This window comes from Rosa chinensis, chromosome 4, assembly GCF_002994745.2.
Source record: "Rosa chinensis cultivar Old Blush chromosome 4, RchiOBHm-V2, whole genome shotgun sequence".
Taxonomy (NCBI): Eukaryota; Viridiplantae; Streptophyta; class Magnoliopsida; order Rosales; family Rosaceae; genus Rosa; species Rosa chinensis.
Window position 1 is genome coordinate 33,012,425 of NC_037091.1, and position 19,570 is coordinate 33,031,994.

General features: G+C 38.8%; 1 protein-coding gene and 1 long non-coding RNA gene across 2 annotated transcripts; one reads left to right on the plus strand and one right to left on the minus strand.

Annotated features, from left to right (window-relative positions):
* The first annotated feature begins 13,601 nt into the window (after window positions 1–13,601).
* On the plus strand, window positions 13,602–16,016 carry LOC112197726 (chitinase-like protein 1). Its single transcript, XM_024338529.2, has 3 exons — window positions 13,602–14,103; window positions 14,649–14,808; window positions 15,222–16,016. The coding sequence occupies exons 1-3, from the start codon at window positions 13,707–13,709 to the stop codon at window positions 15,628–15,630; spliced, it is 966 nt and encodes a 321-aa protein (XP_024194297.1). The 5' UTR covers window positions 13,602–13,706; the 3' UTR covers window positions 15,631–16,016.
* Window positions 16,017–17,065: 1,049 nt separating this feature from the next.
* Window positions 17,066–18,735, minus strand: LOC112196579. The gene is made up of 4 exons (XR_002935278.2): window positions 18,411–18,735; window positions 18,052–18,336; window positions 17,718–17,955; window positions 17,066–17,443 (listed from the first exon to the last, which is right to left on the minus strand). It is a non-coding gene; the product is annotated as an uncharacterized LOC112196579 (long non-coding RNA).
* Window positions 18,736–19,570: the final 835 nt, after the last annotated feature.

Genomic DNA, 19,570 nt, shown 5'->3' on the forward strand with positions numbered 1-19,570 from the left:
GCCAAAATCTTCCTGTATTTCTTTTAATTGTCAATGCTAAAGCAACAATTATGGGACAAGGACTCCTCCAAGACGTCATGGATGATTCTAGACATTATGAGACAAGGACAAGGACTCATATGCAAGTCACATGCTTCAATCTTTAGGCCAGGCTTCTTTAATTGGACATTTCGAAGCACATCTATACGTGACATAAACTTTGACATTCTAGAACATTCTTGTACAATCTTAAGTCATCTTGAAGCTACAACATCTCCTAGCCTTCCCTGGTATCCTAGTATCATTAGGATTCCTAATACAAACAGGTTTCCTAGTCCAATTAGGACTCTTCATTTCTCATTTCCGATCATCATTTCCATGAGCTCACTCCTAGTTGACTTGAGATTCCTACTTCAACTGGGATTCCTTTCCCTAGTCGAACTAGGAAAACTTCATTTCTCCATTTCTTGGTCATTTCTGCGCTTATAACTGATAAGATGAAATCATTATCATAAGAAAAGCATAAGATTACAAGGCTGCACAAGAGAACAAAACACTCCAGCACAAGACAATTGGGAGACAACTTGTGCTCTCTCAGCCAAGTACAATAGACAAAGCTTGTTGCTACATTGCAGACCAAGAAGACCAAGCACAACCCCATATTGAACTGCACAGCTGACATCTTTCTTAACAATCACATGTGATCTTATTGTATGATAACAGTTAAGCTTGCTCACAATTGTAGTATTTATATGTGTTCTCTTCTGTAATGATTTATCTACTTCAATCAATAAAATTTCATTTCTCTTCATGGTATCAGAGCCATTTGCCTAACAGCTCTTGATCATGTGAACTCCAAAACTCTCCCTGGGTGTATGGAGTAAATTTACTCCATACACCCACAGGTCTAAAACCAATTGCAACATCCATGTATCCTTCCTCCTAGTTCAATTTCCATTTCTACTTTGTTAACTCCCTTGTTTAATTCATGTTATGTGCTCAAGCTAAAATCTTTCATTTTTCACTTTAGTTTTTCATTCTCAATTATCATGGCAGAAGCACCATGTTTCAATTTTCCATCAAATCCGAGCAACCCTTCTCCTCCACAGCTTCCTTCCATTAACCTTAGATTGTTGTTTGGAGAATAGTAACCACATTCCTCTTTTACTCTCTCCTCCCAACTCATTCTTCTCTCTCACGAAGCACCCATTTTAAATTTCTTCTTTTTCACGTTTAGGTATATGAGCTTTTCTTCCAGCTTTATACTCCACCTCATGCTGCACAGCTGCAACCGCAATCTTCTTTCACATTTCAATTGCACATCTCTCTCTTTTGCATTAATGTCGCAGCATCTCTCTCTCTTTCTTACTTGACAGCACCATGCATCATGCTCTTCTCTTGTGTTTACTTGTTTCTGTCTCTATGTCTTTCTGTCAGTCTCTTATGGTTTTGCTTTGCTTCTTCTATGTTTCCTCAATCTTCACCTAGTTATGAGTTTCCCTCATCATCTTGTTCAGCAATCTTATATCTATTTTCTTCTACCTCTCTTTTAAAAGCTTCTCCATCTCATTCTTCTTCTCTTTATCCTGCTCATTCATGGTTTCATTCATGGTTTTCTTCTCATACCTACCATGGCAATCACTTCTTCGTCACCCTAAAAGAACAAAAACATTACTCATCTTTAATATAATCTAGTCCATCTCCTTTCTCATCTTCTCTGTTTTTAAGTCTCTATTCCCTCTTTCTCCTCGCATCCTTTATTTTCCTTTGTTTACAGTTTCCTTTTCCCATGCTTGTAAACTCTCTCTTCTTTTCTTGTTAGGATTGTATATCCTGCTCTTCTCTTGATATTACTTTGGCTTAGTCTCTCTGTTCCATGCTTTTGTTTTCTGCCTTTTTTTGCTTTGTTCAAACCTCTATGCCAAACTCAGCCACAACATATTTCACACAGTCTTCCAAGGCATAGTTCTCGTCATCTAACTTCCAAGCTGACTGCTTCACATCTTGCATCAACTTGCGGGGGGATGATAAGATGAAATCATTATCAGAAGAAAATCATAAGATTACAAGGCTGCACAAGAGAACAAAAAACTCCAACATAAGACAATTGGGAGACAACTCGTGCTCTCTCAGCCAAGTACAATAGACAAAGCTAGTTGCTATATTGTAGACCAGGAAGACCAAGCACCACATATTGAACTGCACAGCTGACATCTCTTTTAACAATCACATGTGATCTTATTGTATGATAGCAACTAGGCTTGCTCACAATTGTACTATTTATATGTGTTCTCTTCTGTAATGATTTATATATCTACTTCAATCAAGAAAATTTCATTTCTCTTCAATAACTTCTTGCCTTCCATTTCTAGACTCAAAAGTACCTACAAACGAAAACTAAGTTAGAAATGATAATATTAAGGAAATAACTAAGTAAAATGTAGAGAGAAATGCATTAAAAACATAGCAAATATTGCTCTCATTAGAAAATCAAAACAAACATAAGCAAATGGAAAAATCAGAACGGGTGCCTCTGACATGACTTGTCCTGAATTTTATCTTGAAATCCAAGGTGGCCCTGTGGGGCCCACTTCAGGAATAACTCTACCGAAAATTCGGCAGAGTCACCCATAAAATGGACTACCCAAAACCTTTAGAAAACACATTGCGCTTCTAATAAACCAACCCTATTCTCCTTAAGCCACCCTGCTCCCAAATCCCAACAACTCCACAATATTTAACTGAAATCCGAAATATAACATATTCTCAAATACACAAATATAACTCCCAAACTTTATAACATTTGTCCCACAAGTTATCAGAGCAATTTAAAAGAGGAAAAAGAAATCAAGATACAAGTAGGTTCAATAAGTATCCTACAATATGGAATACAAGCATCGATCCTCCAACCGTTAAACTTGTTTCGCTATCATCTGGGCTATAATCCAAGATGCTTCACACTCGCTCCCTAACCCGATAAAAAAAGAGTCGATCAAATTAGGGTCCACACTGTATGGTGGCCACTCCAAGCAAACCTGATGGATGGCAGCACTATGCCCAGCCCTCCGCCACCTATTCGAACACCCAGCCTCATTTTTGAAAACGATAGCGTCAATCCTCCCTATCTGCGACTATAAACAACCACACTAGCCACCTCTCACCTCTAGTTACCTCTCCTTGAGACATCAACCCAGCCCCAATAGTCTCACCCTTTTCCAAATTTGGTCCCAATCAAGCCCACGAGCCTTGTCCCTATACTCCATGAATGGAAACATCCCATCCGACGACAACGTTTGACTACGCATCACCGGTCTGTTGAAAGCAACTCTCTGAGACTTCATGACATGACCCGCCCTGGATTTCACCCTGAAATCCGAAGTGGCTATGTAGGGCTCGACTTAGAAGAAATTCTACCAAAAACTTGGTGGAACTTCTTCTAAAATTGGACTACCCAAAACCTGTAGAAAGACATTTATACTTCTAAAAAATCCACTCTTATTCTCCTAGAGCCACCTTGCTCCCCAAATCACAACATCTCCCATTTCACAACTTCACAAGTACAAGTCTCAACTTAATAGCATTCATCCTACAGGTTATCAGAGTAATTCTAAAATAAAAGGTATACAAGAATAAAAAGTAAAGAGGGTAAAGGATCGATAGATCCTACAATGCGGAAGCGGTGACAACTATGCCTCAACTCCATGTACGCCCCGCCAAATGACCAGTAAACTGGTAACTTGAGAGTTGGGGCGTAACAATTCTCCCCTCCTTATAAAATTTCCCCACAAAATTTCATACTATCAGAATAGAAAAGGGCGCACCCATTGATTCAAAGCACAACAATCCCGAAGAAATTTATTGTAGTAGGTTTTCATTTTCGGAAACCTACCCCGCGAGTCTTCTCTCTCTCTCTCTCCCTCGATTTTTCGGGGATTTTCTACCTCCGATTTCTCCTTCATCCGACGGCGGTTTTTGCAATCACAGGTACCATTAGAAAGCTCTATTCATCCTCTTCATGTCTGGGGTAGTTTGGTGACTTGGTTTGAGCCGTGGAAGGTGCAGCAAGGAGGAGAAAAAAGGCAGCGCCATCGCTCCAAATTTTTGGTTAGAACTCAAGTTTTCTGCCGCCTCCGACAACAATTCTTGTTGGGTCTTTGAGCTCTTAGATCATACAACCATCCCTCAAAGTCTCTCGGTCCAATTTGAAGTGTGGAGCACGAATCGAAGGATTGATATTCTAGGGTTTCAAAATCCCCTTTTTTGCTTTCTAGGTAAATTCCGGCCTTTAAACTTAAAATTGATCAATGTTGTAGTTGAGAAAGTTATTGGAGATGTTGTAAGGAAGAATTTAGCATAGGTATTGATACACGGTTCAGGGGTTGGCCGGCCCACGCGCTGCCACTGTTGGTAGCGCGTAGGGCCGGTTCTGGCTTTCTGATGTGATATTCTCTTTTTGAATGTGTCTTGGCGTCTGGGACATGCCAATATGCCTTTTCTTGAGAATTTCCGGGTATGGTTGGGAATCGTACTCGTACTTTCCTTTGTGATATTTTAGGGAAGTCTTGTTGGTTTTTGATATATTTTCTTCACCATACCTGGGTATTGCTAGCTAGCTTATTAGTACTCCTCCCCGCTTACTATGTGTTCATGGGTGAGTTGAGCCAAGAGCCTGGGAGGCTCCCTTTATCGTTTGGTGACATTCCTTCCCCATACTTTTATATTTTAACCAGCGGGGCTGATCTGATTTGACAAGGTTTTGTTTCTGAAATGCTTTGTTGCTAACTATTGCATGCATTGGACTCTTTGAAGGAATAAACGTGGGAAAGTTTAAAGTCATTTTTTGTTTTTCGATTACTTAAGAAATATTCATTTTTGTCCACTCACGCTAACATTTTTCAAATGCCTTCCCCTGGGACCCTTGGTTTTTCAAATGCCCAGTTTGCAGTGTAGCTGTTTGACATTAGGAGTTGAGGCTTAGAACCACCGCTGTCATCTATCATTCATAGGTTACTTGCTAACCTACTTAGTGTACTTTTTCTATTTTCCTTAGACTGCTCTGATAACCATGAGATGTTATTTGTTGTTGTAGTAAGATATGGGTTTGGTTTGATTTAGAATTTCTGGATATTGTTGTCAATTTGAATTGTTGGAAGTACTCTTTTAAATTATCAGTTTGGACATCTTTGGATGTATTTAAATCTCGTGGTGGAGTTGTTAATTGTGGGGAGCAGGTTGGCTCCAAGAGTTGAGGGTGTAAATGTTTAGAAGTGTGGTTTTACTTCTTTTCACAAGTTTGGGTTGTCCATTTTTAGAACAAGTTTTGCCAAATTTTTTATAAGATTTTCTCGAAAAGTGGCCCCCACAGGGCTACTTGGGATTTCAGGATTCGGGTTGGGTTCTATCAGTTAATTGATACGTCACGGATCTCAAGTTACCGGTTTACTGGTCATTCGGTCGGTCGGGCGTACATGGAGTTGAGGCATAGTTGTCACTGCTTCCACATTGTAGGATCTATTGATCCTTTACCCTTTTTACTTTTTATTCTTGTATATCTTTTGTTTTAGAATTGCTCTGATAACCTGTGGGTTGATTATTATTAAGTTGCGATTTGTACTTGTGAAATAGGAAATGTTGTGATTTTGGGAGCAGGGTGGCTCCAGGAGAATAAGGATGGATTGTTTAGAAGTGTAAATGTCTTTCTACAGGTTTTAAGTAGTCAACTTTTAGAGAAAGTTCCACCAAATTTTTGGTAGAATTTTTTCTAAGGTGGGCTCCAAAGGGCCACTTCAGATTTCAGGGTGAAATCCAGGAGGGTCTTGTCAATTTGGTATCAGAGCAATTCTAAAACAAAAGGTATACAAGAATAAAAAGTAAAGAGGGTAAATGATTGATAGATCCTAAATGCGGAAGCAGTGACAACTATGCCTCAACTCCATGTACGCCTAACCAAATGACCAGTAAACCGGTAATTTGAGAACCGGGATGTATCACTTCAAGCGTGTGAGTTGCATTCCAACTCTCTAGGATTTGATTCTAAATTTCCAAAGCTTTAGATGACTCATATAATGAAAAGATGGAGCAAAAAAGGTGTCCTTGACCCCTAGAAGGTTGGATAAATTCCTTCATATCACGATTACACGAGATTGAATATGTGACAATTAAAATATGACCAATCTCTTGATTTTAATTTTTTTATATTTTGCTTAATGCGATGTTCTACCATTAATTTTTTTTTTGGTACACCAATTATGATATTAATATCATCGTATGATTTCTTTATAACATAGAATTAGGTGATATATATTGGAGTGTGCCAAGAAGAGTACTAGAGTAAAACCCTTTTTATTATTATTTTTTTCTTCTGAGAATAAAAGAAATTTCATTAATCCAAAAGATTACAGCGATGGGAATGACACTGTAAAATCCTAACTACTCTAAATAGAGAAGAGGACATACTCATACCCAAAATATAGAATCGGTGGTTACAGATACCATGAGCCGATATGGGCCCAACTCTAACCACAAACATCAACTTATTCCAAGAGTTCCGATACATCCTTATAATCAACCTCAAGAAGAGACTAACCCCTTCCGACACCATATACCAATACCGCCAGTATATGTGTAGGGGCAGCTCCCCATTACATTGACTACAAGAACACAGCAAAATTAAAACAACTAGTCATTGGAGCTGACACCATAACAATGGCACAACCACTAGTCCAGACCACTAATACCCTCACTCAAAGGAGGAGGGACTGATAAAACCTAAACAAGAACCTAAAAAACCAAAACAAAACCCTAAAGAAACCACCAACACCCACACTCAAAGGAGGAGGGACTGATTAAACCTAAACAAAAACCCTAATAATAATGATGATGAGCCTCGTGAACCACCATACTTCCCAGTAAAGCCAGTAGAGGACTGTCGATAGCGATCATCAGATATTCAGGCCAGATCCAAGCATACATGAATAATCTGAAATTCACCAGCCACCATTCCACAATTCCCACCCAGACTGCATCCAACATCCATGCCTTCGCCAGAAGTCCACCGCACACCACCACCCCTTGCCAAAGATCAAAATCAAAAAACTTGTTCTGATCTACCACCCATGACTACCCACCATTCAAAAACAGAAAACCCTAACCTCCAGCAAGCAACCCAATCAGGAATAACAAAACGAGAGAAAAAGATCTCTAGTCAGAACTCTAAAGTCGCCCTGAAGCTGCAACCAACTCAGGTAGAAGATGGAAGAGAACACGACTCACCCACCACCGGAGAAAACATAGCAGCCTGTCTGGCAACCTCCAAACCACATCGATGAGGCCGGAGGCCAACGCTAGCGGGGAGGCATTGTCAGACAAGCCAAGAAACCGAAACTGTTTACTTCTGAACTCTAGATCCTTTTTTTGCGGAACGTTAAAAGAGAAAAGAGAAGTCGTTTAAAGGAAAACCCCTATAGGTTACATGAATCCAAAAAAATCTTATAATAAATATGTTTGCATAACTTCTCAATAATCATCATCGTACTTTTTTGTTTATGACTTAGTAGAAAATAGTTAAGCAGATGATTTGCTAGTTTGCAAGTTGACTTATTAATCATGTAATTTTCTGAATGATGTAATCTAGTTATTTAAAAAAAATTAACGATTCAATCCTTTCTTAAAAAATATATATATATATTAACGATTGAACAAGATGGATGCATCTTAGGTCGAATACACCGATTCAGATGAAAAATATATAAAAAAACGTTTCCCTCTTCCTCAAGAGAAACCCTAAAAACCCAAAGTCCGGTTTCTTTTTCGTTTGAGTATTCGACCTCGTCCAGTAGTGCTTGACTGGTGCTAGCCTCCAGCCTAGCCGACATCTTGGGGTCTGATGCCAAACGAGTATTCGATCCAATATGGTTTGAGAGCATTCCATGGGTTGTCATGCCCTGAATTTCCAATAAAGAAATTTGAATCCAAAACGCGATAACTTAACAAGCACAAGAAAACACTTAGAAAATTCTTTATTTAAAATTAAGCGATAAAACAAACCGAGCTCACCAACATCAATACAGACTCGTTCTTTAGAGTCACATATTAATCTACAGAGAGGTTACAAATTAAACTGAATGACAATTCAATAAGTAAACACACTTACTGCATAGTGAAAGAATAAAACTAACGTACACTTCAACGTCCAAGCTACAATAGCAACCAAACCTCAGCTTCGATGACTGTTACTCTGACCTGCACAATAACCCCTACACCATGGAATAGTGCATCGGGTTGAAACAACAAACTCGGTAAGCTTTTGCAAGCTCATGTAAGTAAACCTAAATAATCACAAAAACGCCTTTCCGACTCAAGGACAACAATCAACACACACTACAAAAAAAAGGTGCATTAGCGACACTGGTTCTGCGATAGACACACTAAAGTGTCGCGAGTATAAACATTTTACCTCCTAAATAATAGCATGAAACTATTTACTATATGAGTTTAAGTAATGTCGCATTTGTTGTCGTATATACTGCTTATATCGCACACTCGGGGAAAAAAAAAAGGAAAAAGGTTTTCCAAATACACGATCTTCTCTCAATCTAACCATCAAAGCCCCGAAAACAAACTCCTATCCTAGTTAGATCTAAACTGCATGCAACCAAGCAAGAATTTTGATCTTCCAATCCGTATGAGCCCACAATCCGGTACGCTCCTTTGCATCCCCTCTCCTATGAGTGAGACCAGCAGCTCTCATTTATAACTTGAGATATGCCAGAGTACCCCCGCTCAAAATTTTTGCTGTGTTCGGGCTTCATTGGGCAATTTCTTGAGCAATTGGCGTGCAACCCTAAACTGGTACAAACCCATTTTCCTTTCAGAATTCTCTTCACCCATTATCTTATTTTGCCCCCATTTTGTCCAGTTGCAGATTTCATTTTACTTTCAGTTTCTTCAATGGCTGGGATATGATGTATAAATATCTCCTACTTTGTAATTCTGTCAACTACAAGAAAAACAAACTCAATCACTTTAGGTTTTATGGATCTCAGTGTGATATTACAGTCCATGTATTGCTGTGAGCAACTGTGCTAATAATGCTCTATTTTATATGTAGGTTCTGTGATCACGAGAGATCAAAAGTCTAACCTTCAATTTCTATCTAGTCGTTCCTATTTTCTTTCTTGTGTCTCAGGTACAATTTACTTTGGGTTAAGTTGATTGCTAGTTCAAAGGGAATTGTAGTTTGGTTCCATTTCTATGAATTTTTGAGATTTTTTAGTTTGAATAATGCGTTTTTCTGGTTTTCATGTTGCCCCATTTTCAAATGCCTTGGGTTCCTATATATATGGACTTTCGGATTTCTCATTGGAACAACATCACTGCAAGAAGGTAATTTTGACTCTGATAATTTCGGTTATTAGTTTAGCAATTGAGTTTGGTTTTCTTATTGAATGGTTCTAATTCCAGGTTTAATAATTGATCCATTGCCATCACGATGTGGAAGAATAAACAAAGGACTTGCTGATTAAGGTGTTGTATAAATCTGGATATGCTTTCCATTTCTCTTTATTTGTTTATTAATTTTTTTCGTTACTGTATTTTATGAAGAAAATTTCTCTCTTCCGGTGGGCACTTACAGATGCACACCCATCTCTCATGTCCAACTTTGGTAAGCTACTAAGCTGCTTGATTTCAGAGTTTATTATTGGGAAGGAATGATATGCAGAAGTTATGTGCCTAGAGAAATCTTGATCATGCTTTGTGCATTTGTGACAGGATATTGCAGCTTCAATTGATGACAAATCAAATAATCCTAAATGAAAACTGGTAATCCCTGCATGAAAATTTAGTTCAGGAAATCACCAACAGTATACAAACTAAAACAATAGTAATCCCTGCATATAATTTAGTTCTGGAGATTAAATTTAAAATCAAACAATTAGAATGAAAAGGAAAATAGATAAAGAAGTCAAACAACTCACTCTACAGTCGATGATCACCCATTAACTCTAAATAAATGATCTCACAACATGACTCGTTTTCAAAACTCAACATCCTTACCCCTTAAGGTAACGTACATCACTAAAGTGATAAAAATCATATTATTTCCACTCACCCATAATATGAAAATCAAGTCCCTCTTCGGACAATAAAATAAAGAAACCACTTGAAACTCTCTTTTAAAAATGCGTATTCATGAGTCACAAGTAACCACGTGTTACCTCCATGTCATACTATGGCAGACAGATTAGAGTTCTAACTGAATCGTAGTCTGTCACCTCAGCCAAGGTTCAAACCTACGATATTTATGATTGCCTCGATCAGCAATGTGATAAAAGATCCTTAGATCAAACATTTAAAAGTCCACATGACTCAATGTTACCAAAATTCGATTACTCTTTCAACACGACAAAATCAACAATTCCAAGATATAACGTATTACCATAAAGAGTAAACGCACAAATCAACATTCTGAATTATTCACAGTTCATACGCACATCACAATGTCACTCCATCAATATATATATATATATATATATATATATATATATACACACACGTGGTCATCCACACAAGAATGCCACTAATACCAACTATAGATCACAATCACAAAAACATCGAGAAACTCATTTTTATACTTAAAATCCATTTTCTATACCTGTGAACCGCAATTCTATGAACCGTAGTCGATCGAGTTCATATTATTTAAAATAAATATTCATTTCCGAAAACAATTTACAATTATCAATTAATTCCGAATATTAAGTAAATTTGTTCGTAAATGAACCACGTGAGATTTACTCACCTCTAAATCCTGTTGCGTCTTCTCTTACAGCAGATAAGGTATCGAACACGCTCTGTCAGTCTCCTAAGTACAATACGATCTTAATTTAGTACACGAATCGAAAACGATTAAAGTTCGAACCCCGTTTGCACTAAAATCCCGAAAGTAATGCCAATCGAGGTGAAACTTCATCCAAGACCACCTTGGGTCTCCAGAATACTTATACGATCAATATATCAAAATTACAAGCCGATTGGACGGCCGAATCCTCACGGATCAAAAACCGATCGAACCAAAAACTCTAAAAATCATAACTTGCTCATACGATTTCCAAAAATTACAAACTATATATCGAAATGCTCGTATCAATGAGTATGTCACAGTGAGGGGGCAGAAACTCCCCCTGAGGTGGCTGGAAGCTATTGAAAATTGCCGCCACAGAAAGTGGCAGAACCATCGCCGACATCCGAATTAGGTGACGAGACCTATGCCAAACTCTTCCTCTCAACATGTATATCAACATTCATAACTAGCATAAAGTCTGAATCAAAGCCATTTGGTCGGAATTTACCTCGAAAAATTAGAAAATCGATGAACCCTAGAACCCCAATCTTCAAAATTTGATCACCACAAGTTGAATCGTTGTAAGCCACCTTGAGAGAAAGCTTCTACGTCCTCTGGGCTCCAAAAGCCCTCGAGAATCGCAGCCTATGGTAGCTGGAATTGTGAGTTCTGACTTGGGTCCGACACTGTGCCATTGCCATCCTTTGCCTCCTTGCTGTGCCTTCCTCCCCTTGTTTCATGCTCAGATGCTACCACAGACTTCAAGAGGAAGGTAAGGCGAAGCTATTGCAACTTGTGTAGCAGCTAACGGTGGCTAGAGGAGGAAGAAATCGATCTGCGAAAATCTGTCCCTGACTTGGGCTCAGGAAAGAAGAGAGAGAAAGCTTTCCAAAAATGGAAAGTTTTGGTATTTTCTGATATTTTCGGATTTTTTTCCTATTTAACAAAAATAGAAACTTTTTTCGTTGATCATAACTTCTTCATACGAACTCCGATTTTCACGTTCCACATGTCCATGCACTCATATCGACGCGCTCTACAATTTCCATGAAGGAAGTTTTCACAGAATCCTAATATATAAAAAGTCAACCCTTAACCCATTCAAAATAAAGCGTTTTCGAGTAATTATTCGTCCGAAACACTTTCGCTCCACTCTCGAACCAGGAAATCGTCCCAACAATCAACTTAATAATTTCTAAAAAATCATTAGAAATTAATAATGAATTTCCAGGGTATTACATGGGTGGTTGCGCTCGAAGTAGTCGCAGAAAGCTTTCGGCTTGTGTTTTCTGGCCGCATCTCGACCGACGACGTGGTTGTGCTGATTAATACAGACGGCATGGGTTTTGCATTGACGGTGAGCAAAGGGTGAGGCAGTGGACTGGCGTGTTTCAGGCCGGCGTGTGCTGTGGCGAGGTTTAGGTCGAAGTGGCAGGAAGTTGCGGCAACTTAGATCGGGGAGGCACGAGTTGGAACAGAGCGATTCTGGCGGAGGGCTTATGGCGTATTAGATGTCGTCAGGGGAGGATGGGCTGAGACCAGACTGGCTTGATGGGCTCTGGAGTTGGACTACTCCTTTGGATGCTCTTGGGCTTACTATTTTGGGTTGGGATTGTTGCTCTAGGCCTTTACTATGTTTTAGCTTTGTCATATATAATAATTTCCTTGTATCTAGGAACCTAAGCACTGATATGCACCCAATGTCTCTCTAACGCCTCTGAAGTAGTACCGAATGAGGATTTCCGCTATCTCTACGTATTTGAATGTATAACGAGTAGGCCTATTTCTATGTACCACTTGTGGTGCTACCACTATCTTCTTGTTTGTCTATGTCCTTAAATGACAACAGAATGGTATGTAACAGCCTATTCTAGTTTGTAATGAATATACTATTTCCTTGATTAAAAAAAAAGATGGATGCATGTAGATGTAGATGTAGATATATATATATATATATTGTTAATACATATTCCTTCTGGGCTTCTAGTAGTTTGAAAGGATTTTGGGTTTTTGTTTTTATTTCTTGTAATGTACCATGTCGTTAATTTAGGTGACATATTCATTATTCAATGCAGTCTGGCTTTAGATGAATATATCTGGCTTTACATGGAAGTGGAATGGTATGTAACGGCTTATTCTGGTTTTAGATGAATATATCTATTAGCATCCAGATTTGGGTTTGGTTCAAAATAATCATCATCATACTTTTTTTTTTTTTTTTTTTTAATGACGAGTAGAAAATAGTTAAGCAGATGATTTGCTAGTTTGCAAGTTGACTTTAAATCGTGTCATTAATTCAACTTATTTCGTGTAATTTTTTAATGATGTAATCTAGTTTTTAAAAAAAAAAAAAAAAATTAACGTTTCAATCCTTTCTTAAAAAATAAAAAAATAAAAAAATTAACGAATGAACATGACGCATGTAGTTGTAGATGTAGATATATATGATTTTTTTATATTCCTTCTAGTAGTTTGAAATGATTTTGGGTTTTTTGTTTTTATTTCTTGTAATGTACCATGTCATTAATTTAGGTGGCATATTCATTATTCAATGCAGTCTGCCAAGAAGGGCAGAACCGACACTTCACCCTTATTTGCCGCTGTCGGTGGAGCTTCATGGGGTCAGCCCCTTCAAAATATTTCCAGCCTGTTTCCCCCATTAAACCTCAAACAGCTATTCTCTTCCCCTAACCCCACACCCCCATCATCCACCGTCCATTTCCCCCAAACTTGCACGCCATTTAACCCGAAAATGACACTCCATCCAACACTTGCCTTGAGACAAAACCCAAAACACAGAACCACCGAATCACTAATTCCCTCCTCTCCAAAAAACAACCCAAGCCCATCAGATCTGAACCGCCCCTTCCAATTCTCTCCACCAATGAAGACCTCTCCGTTGGTTTCCGCGGCGGTGGTGGCGGTGGTGCTGCTCAGCGTACTATGCGTGAATGCCTTCGACGACCAGGTGTCGGCGACCCCGACGCTGGTGAAGAAGGTCAAAGGAAAGAAGGTGTGCGACAAAGGGTGGGAGTGTAAGGGGTGGTCACAGTACTGTTGCAATCTCACCGTTACCGATGTCTTCCAGACCTACCAATTCGAGGAGCTCTTCAAAAACCGGAACGCGCCGGTGGCTCACGCCGTTGGATTCTGGGACTTCCAGTCATTCATTCTCGCCGCCTCGGTTTTCGAACCACAAGGGTTTTGCACCACCGGCGGGAAGCTTACGCAGATGAAGGAGCTCGCTGCTTTTCTCGGACACGTCGGCAGCAAGACCTCTTGTAAGTCACACTCACTTGTGTACATTCAATTTGATCCCAGTTTAGGTAGAATTACACAGGTTTGATTTGGAGTGTGTTAAGTTAGAGTGAATGGTTTTGAGAGAAACATGGAATTGGTGTTTACTTGCAACATAGTTTTTCGAGAAAGATGCATATGTCATATGAAGAACAAAATTGCTGGAGTTTTGCTGTGTTCTTTTTTGTTGCTTTTCATATGTCATCTGTGAAAAAACTAGGTATAAGCTCAATTTTTGATTATTTTGAAGAAATAGTAGTTTTAATTATGACAATAACAAACTAAGGAGTAGGACAGTGGTTGCTGGATTAGAAAGCTAAATTAGAAACAAAACTCATAGACCTGACTCATGAACTTGATATATTTTGTCGGCTGTGAGTGGAAAAACTAGTCATACGATAACAAACCAAATTTGTTATCCATAACGAATGGTAGACTGCAGAAACAACGTTAAGCTCTTTTTGAATCTCATATGTGCATATATCATTGTTTTTATGATCGATGACGTTAATGGATGTGATTATGCTAGGTGGTTACGGTGTGGCCACTGGAGGACCATTGGCATGGGGGCTTTGCTATAACAGGGAAATGAGTCCCATGCAGTCATACTGTGATGACTTCTACAAATACACATATCCCTGCTCTCCTGGAGCTGACTACTACGGTCGTGGTGCTTTGCCTATCTACTGGTTTGTGTGCTTTCTTTTGTTGTATAATTAATTGAAAAATGAGGATTTCCTTGTAGTGTATTCAGTTTTTTCAACCATTTTTTTTGCTTAATGACTAACCAAATGATCTTTATGTTTTTCATTTTTAGAAGTAAGAGTTTTCATAGATGAAATGATTCATTGAGATACTCATAGGCCTTTAGATTAGCTTAGTAACTTCACAAGCTAAATGCTACATATTCCAAGCTAGTACAATCTACTTGTGGAGAAAAACAGTGACTGTTTTCTAGGCCAAACAGAAATGTCTTAAACTTATACTTCAGTTAATTCCAGATTTACCTATTCCAGTTGCATATGAAGTTGTAAAATAAATTGTAGATTATAAATTTGAATAGACGATGCTCATGAAGTTTCTCTTGTTGATCACATCCTAGGAACTACAATTACGGTGCAGCTGGGGAAGCATTGAAGGTTGATCTGTTGAACCATCCAGAATACATTGAGCAGAATGCTACTCTTGCCTTCCAGGCTGCAATATGGAGGTGGATGACTCCTATCAAGAAATCGCAACCCTCAGCCCATGAAGCATTCGTTGGTACTTGGAAGCCTACCAAGAATGACACATTGTCCAAGCGATTTCCTGGATTTGGCGCAACAATGAATATTCTATATGGGGAGCAAGTTTGTGGCCAGGGCGACATTGACGCCATGAACAACATTGTTTCCCATTACCAGTATTACCTCGACCTTTTGGGTGTTGGTCGTGAGGAAGCAGGTCCCCATGAAGTGCTAACTTGTGCTGAGCAGCTTGCATTTAATCCAATTACCAAAGCATCTTCTTGAACTCTTAAGTGGTGCGAGAGCCTATCTTATTGCATCCATCCCTTATGTTTTCAGATAAAAAAAAATTACAAAAAATCAAAATCAAAATCAATTTCCCATCCTAAGCCAGGACTGTTTCTCCCTCAGGTTATCAATAAATGAACGTGTCCAAGCTAGATGTTAATATGATTATTTGGAATGTGGATGTGTGAAGCTACATATGGGTGAGAAACATAAAGTGGTATTTATTTGTTCTTATAGTTTGTTGTTGCTATATTGATTTTGAATTTTATTCTTTTACAAGGTCGAAATGTGTGATCATGTAATTTGTAAAATGTAATATATATGAACCAGTTTCTTGTCAGTTTTGTATCAGTTACCTGAAGGTTCCTCTTAATTTTTCTTGAGATCAAATGTGTGTTCTCAGTTTTTTTTTTTTTTTTTCCTTCTTGGATCTCAAGTTATCTGCACTAGCTGTAGAAATTGAACTCGAGTTTTTGAGTGGAAAACATGAGTGACTTTTGCGTTCAGAAATGGAAAATTTTTGGAGGATTCTTCTTCACGTCTTCTATGATAACGACGCATTTTACTAAATAACATTTCATCTTCTTCTAGGATGCAAGTCTTCTTGTAGGAAAAAAGTTTTCTTCCTTCCTAGTTTCTTCTTCATTTGAAGAATTCTCTCGCCATTGTGCTCGTACTTAGAAACACTTCACCTAAACCGGATCAACTAGGTCTACGACCCAGATCCTTTTCGATCCCAACCAGGAAGACTCAGATTGCAGTAGACATTAGACTGGTAAACCTCAATGTCATAAGTTTCTTGATTTAATTTTTGAAGAATGTTTTTGTGATCAGGTACTGTTGTTATTAATTTTGTTTTTGTCGATTGAGAGCTTCTTAATTGTTTGGTTATGATTCTTTTGAACCTTTGGGGGGTGGGGGGTGGGGTGTGGGTGTTGTTAATTAGTTCATTAGGATTTTTAGAACCAGGTTTTCCAAATGTCATTTTGTTCTCTGCATGCTATGGGTCGTGGCAAGTCTTGATTATTGCTCCAAGTATATTGATTTCCTACGGTGGGTAGGGAAACTAATCCACAATCATTTCATAAAATTAATCATGTAAGAGGTAACTCGTTGAACACCCCCAAGCTTCCCATTAAGAGTAAGAATACAACTAAAATCTCCGATAAGCATCGAAGGCATAGAATCATTAGGTTTAAGATTTCTACGTTCATTCCATAAACTTAGTTGTAAATGTTTATGTGGAATTGTGGATACATAGAGAAAGGTAATTACGTACGCATTATTGTTAGAAGTATCTAAAAATTTGCAATGAATATGTCTATCATGCTTAAGAACAGGGGTAAGCTCAAAACCATCATCATTCCAAAATAGCAAAATACCACCACATTGCCCAGATGATTCAATAAACATAGCATGATTAAAAGGAACTTAGAAATTAAAGTAGTAGCAGCAGTCGCAGTTAGCTTAGTGTCCAACATACAAAAAATATCCAAAGACAATTTTTTTTGCGAAAAGAGGGCTTGGCTAAGAAAACGATCCTTAGCACAGCCCCTACAGTTTCATCCTGCTATCTTCATTTTCCAGCTGTTGCAGAAGCAGATGATTCATTAGAGGAGGCATTGTGATCATTTGCTTCCTTGTCAGAAAAATTGCTGCTGCTTTTTCTAGGACTTTTATTGGTTGGAGGAGAAGCTATGGCAGCATGCTCAAGATCCTCTTGGTTAGGAAGGCCATGATCAGATAGGGCTGGCTCAAAATTCTCATCCATATTCTCTTTCCCTTCCATAACATAATCTTGATTCTGTTCCTGCAGTTAAAATGTAATGTTCAGGGATAAGCGGATCAGGCTTTGCAATTCCATAATCAATAAGATCATGCATGTCATTAGGGTAATAAGAAACAAGAGTAGACGTTTGAGCACAGTAGTCATGATCAAAGCGCAGAGGCAGAATAGGATCATTATCAGCAGATTCAGAATGCATACTATTAGAAGAATCTGAACCGAGAATAATAACAGCCTTTGAACAGAATTCATATATTTCATCATCAGAAGATATTGTAATAACTTCATTAGGAGGTACCTGAGTGTACTGAGTTGGTCCAGATCGATTTTCTTCCTCATTTACAATCATATTAAGACCATGCCTTAGTGGGAAATCAAGATTAGAGGCTCCACCACTAGCTGCCTCAGCAAAAATCAAGATTGGAAGTTCTTTAGAATTATAAAATCTAAGTTGAGAGCCGGATGTGTTTCTCCTTCTTTGAGCAGTTTGCCATCCATGAGAGCTTCATCATAAGCATCTTGAGCAAAATCACCACCTTGCATGTCATGGAAATGAGAGGCTGAAGCAGCTTGAGATTATGGAAAGACAATCATGACTCCAAAGGGTAATTTGGAAACCAAATTAGCAATACCTTGCATATTAGCAGGATAGGTTATGTCTTCTTTCTAAAGTCGATCCATCATAATGAAGCAATGATCTTCAGTATGCTCCAGGCAGTCTCCAAGAGCACCTCTAGCAGACCATAATAGAAGCATGTCTCAAAAAAGGGTTTCATAATGAATATGAATCGGTGTTGAGACATTATCACAGGGGTTAGCCAGTACATGAAACATGGGGGATGCTAGGCTCACGCTCACCCGAGTGTGTATCAGCCACACTCACTCCTTAACTTGCCACGTGAGAGGAGAGAACCCTCCTAAAAAATATGACTTTCAATTTCCATTCTTTACCCCTCTATAAGTTAGAAAATAAAATTAAATATATACTCACTCATCAACTTGCACTGTTTATCTTCTCTTACCCCCTCTCCAGCTTCGACGGTTCGACTTCTCCGAGGTCCTCACTGACACAGCCACCTTCCACCCCAGCAGTCTCCTGGCTGCCTCCGCTTAAAACGCCGTCGATGCCAACGGCGACCAAGGTGATGAGTCAAGAAGAAGAGATGAGCCTGTAATTATTCTGTGCCTCAGTCGCCGCCTCCTGCTAACCCTAAAGTTAAAAGTTTTGCTTTAATTTTTAGGTGATGATCATCAGAGGTTGCGAAGAGGTAGAGGTTGGTGGTGGCGGCAGGTTGCAGGTTGAAGACGAAGATGGATTTTTTTTTGCCTTTTTGATGAGATCAAAGACGAAGGCGCAGCATTGGGTGGGTAATTTTTTTATAGAAAATTACATAGTAGCACATGACCAAAGATGTAAACACAAAAAAATTATTTTCAAAAAGATTTATACAAATAAGGACATGAGCTCAGGCCCAAATCCAAATGATGCAAGCCTGACTCCTGATTTTAATGAAAAAAGACAAAAATGCTTAGTTTCATTACAAACACCCCAAACCAAAGAAGCATCAAGACAACTCGACCCATTTTCGAGACCCAGCGACCTGGAAGAAGACCCGACCGAAATTTCCTTTTCCAGAGACCAAATGACTGCGGACCACCGGTGTCTGGTTCGTCTCCTTAGCACTGATCTATTTCTGGTCTCGGCTTTCCCATGCGACGACGGAGTGAAGCCTGAATCTTCAGTCGGTTTCTGGGAATTTTTCGGCTAATCCGGCAATCACCGGCGGTGTATGAGGTAGGAAAATTTATCCTCTCGTTGTGCTCCACCTCGTGCTATAATTAGTTTTTGGTTTTGCTGGTGTTTTGAACAATTGGTGTTTTTGGGTAGCGTTCTTTGTCGCTATGTTTGTGGTTTCCGGCGGCTGTTCTGGGTTTCTCTATTCAATTCTGTTATCCTTGAGTATGAACTCTTCCTTGGTCGAGTTTAATCAACTTTGCTTGTCTGATTCAAATGTTGTGTCTTTGCCTCTATAGGTACTGCTTCTTATTCTTATTTTGTTTCCCCTGATTCTGGTATTGTTAACAACCCAGACCCACTTCATGATGATCAGAAATAGGATTCAAAATTGAAATTGAAGAGCAAGAACAGGT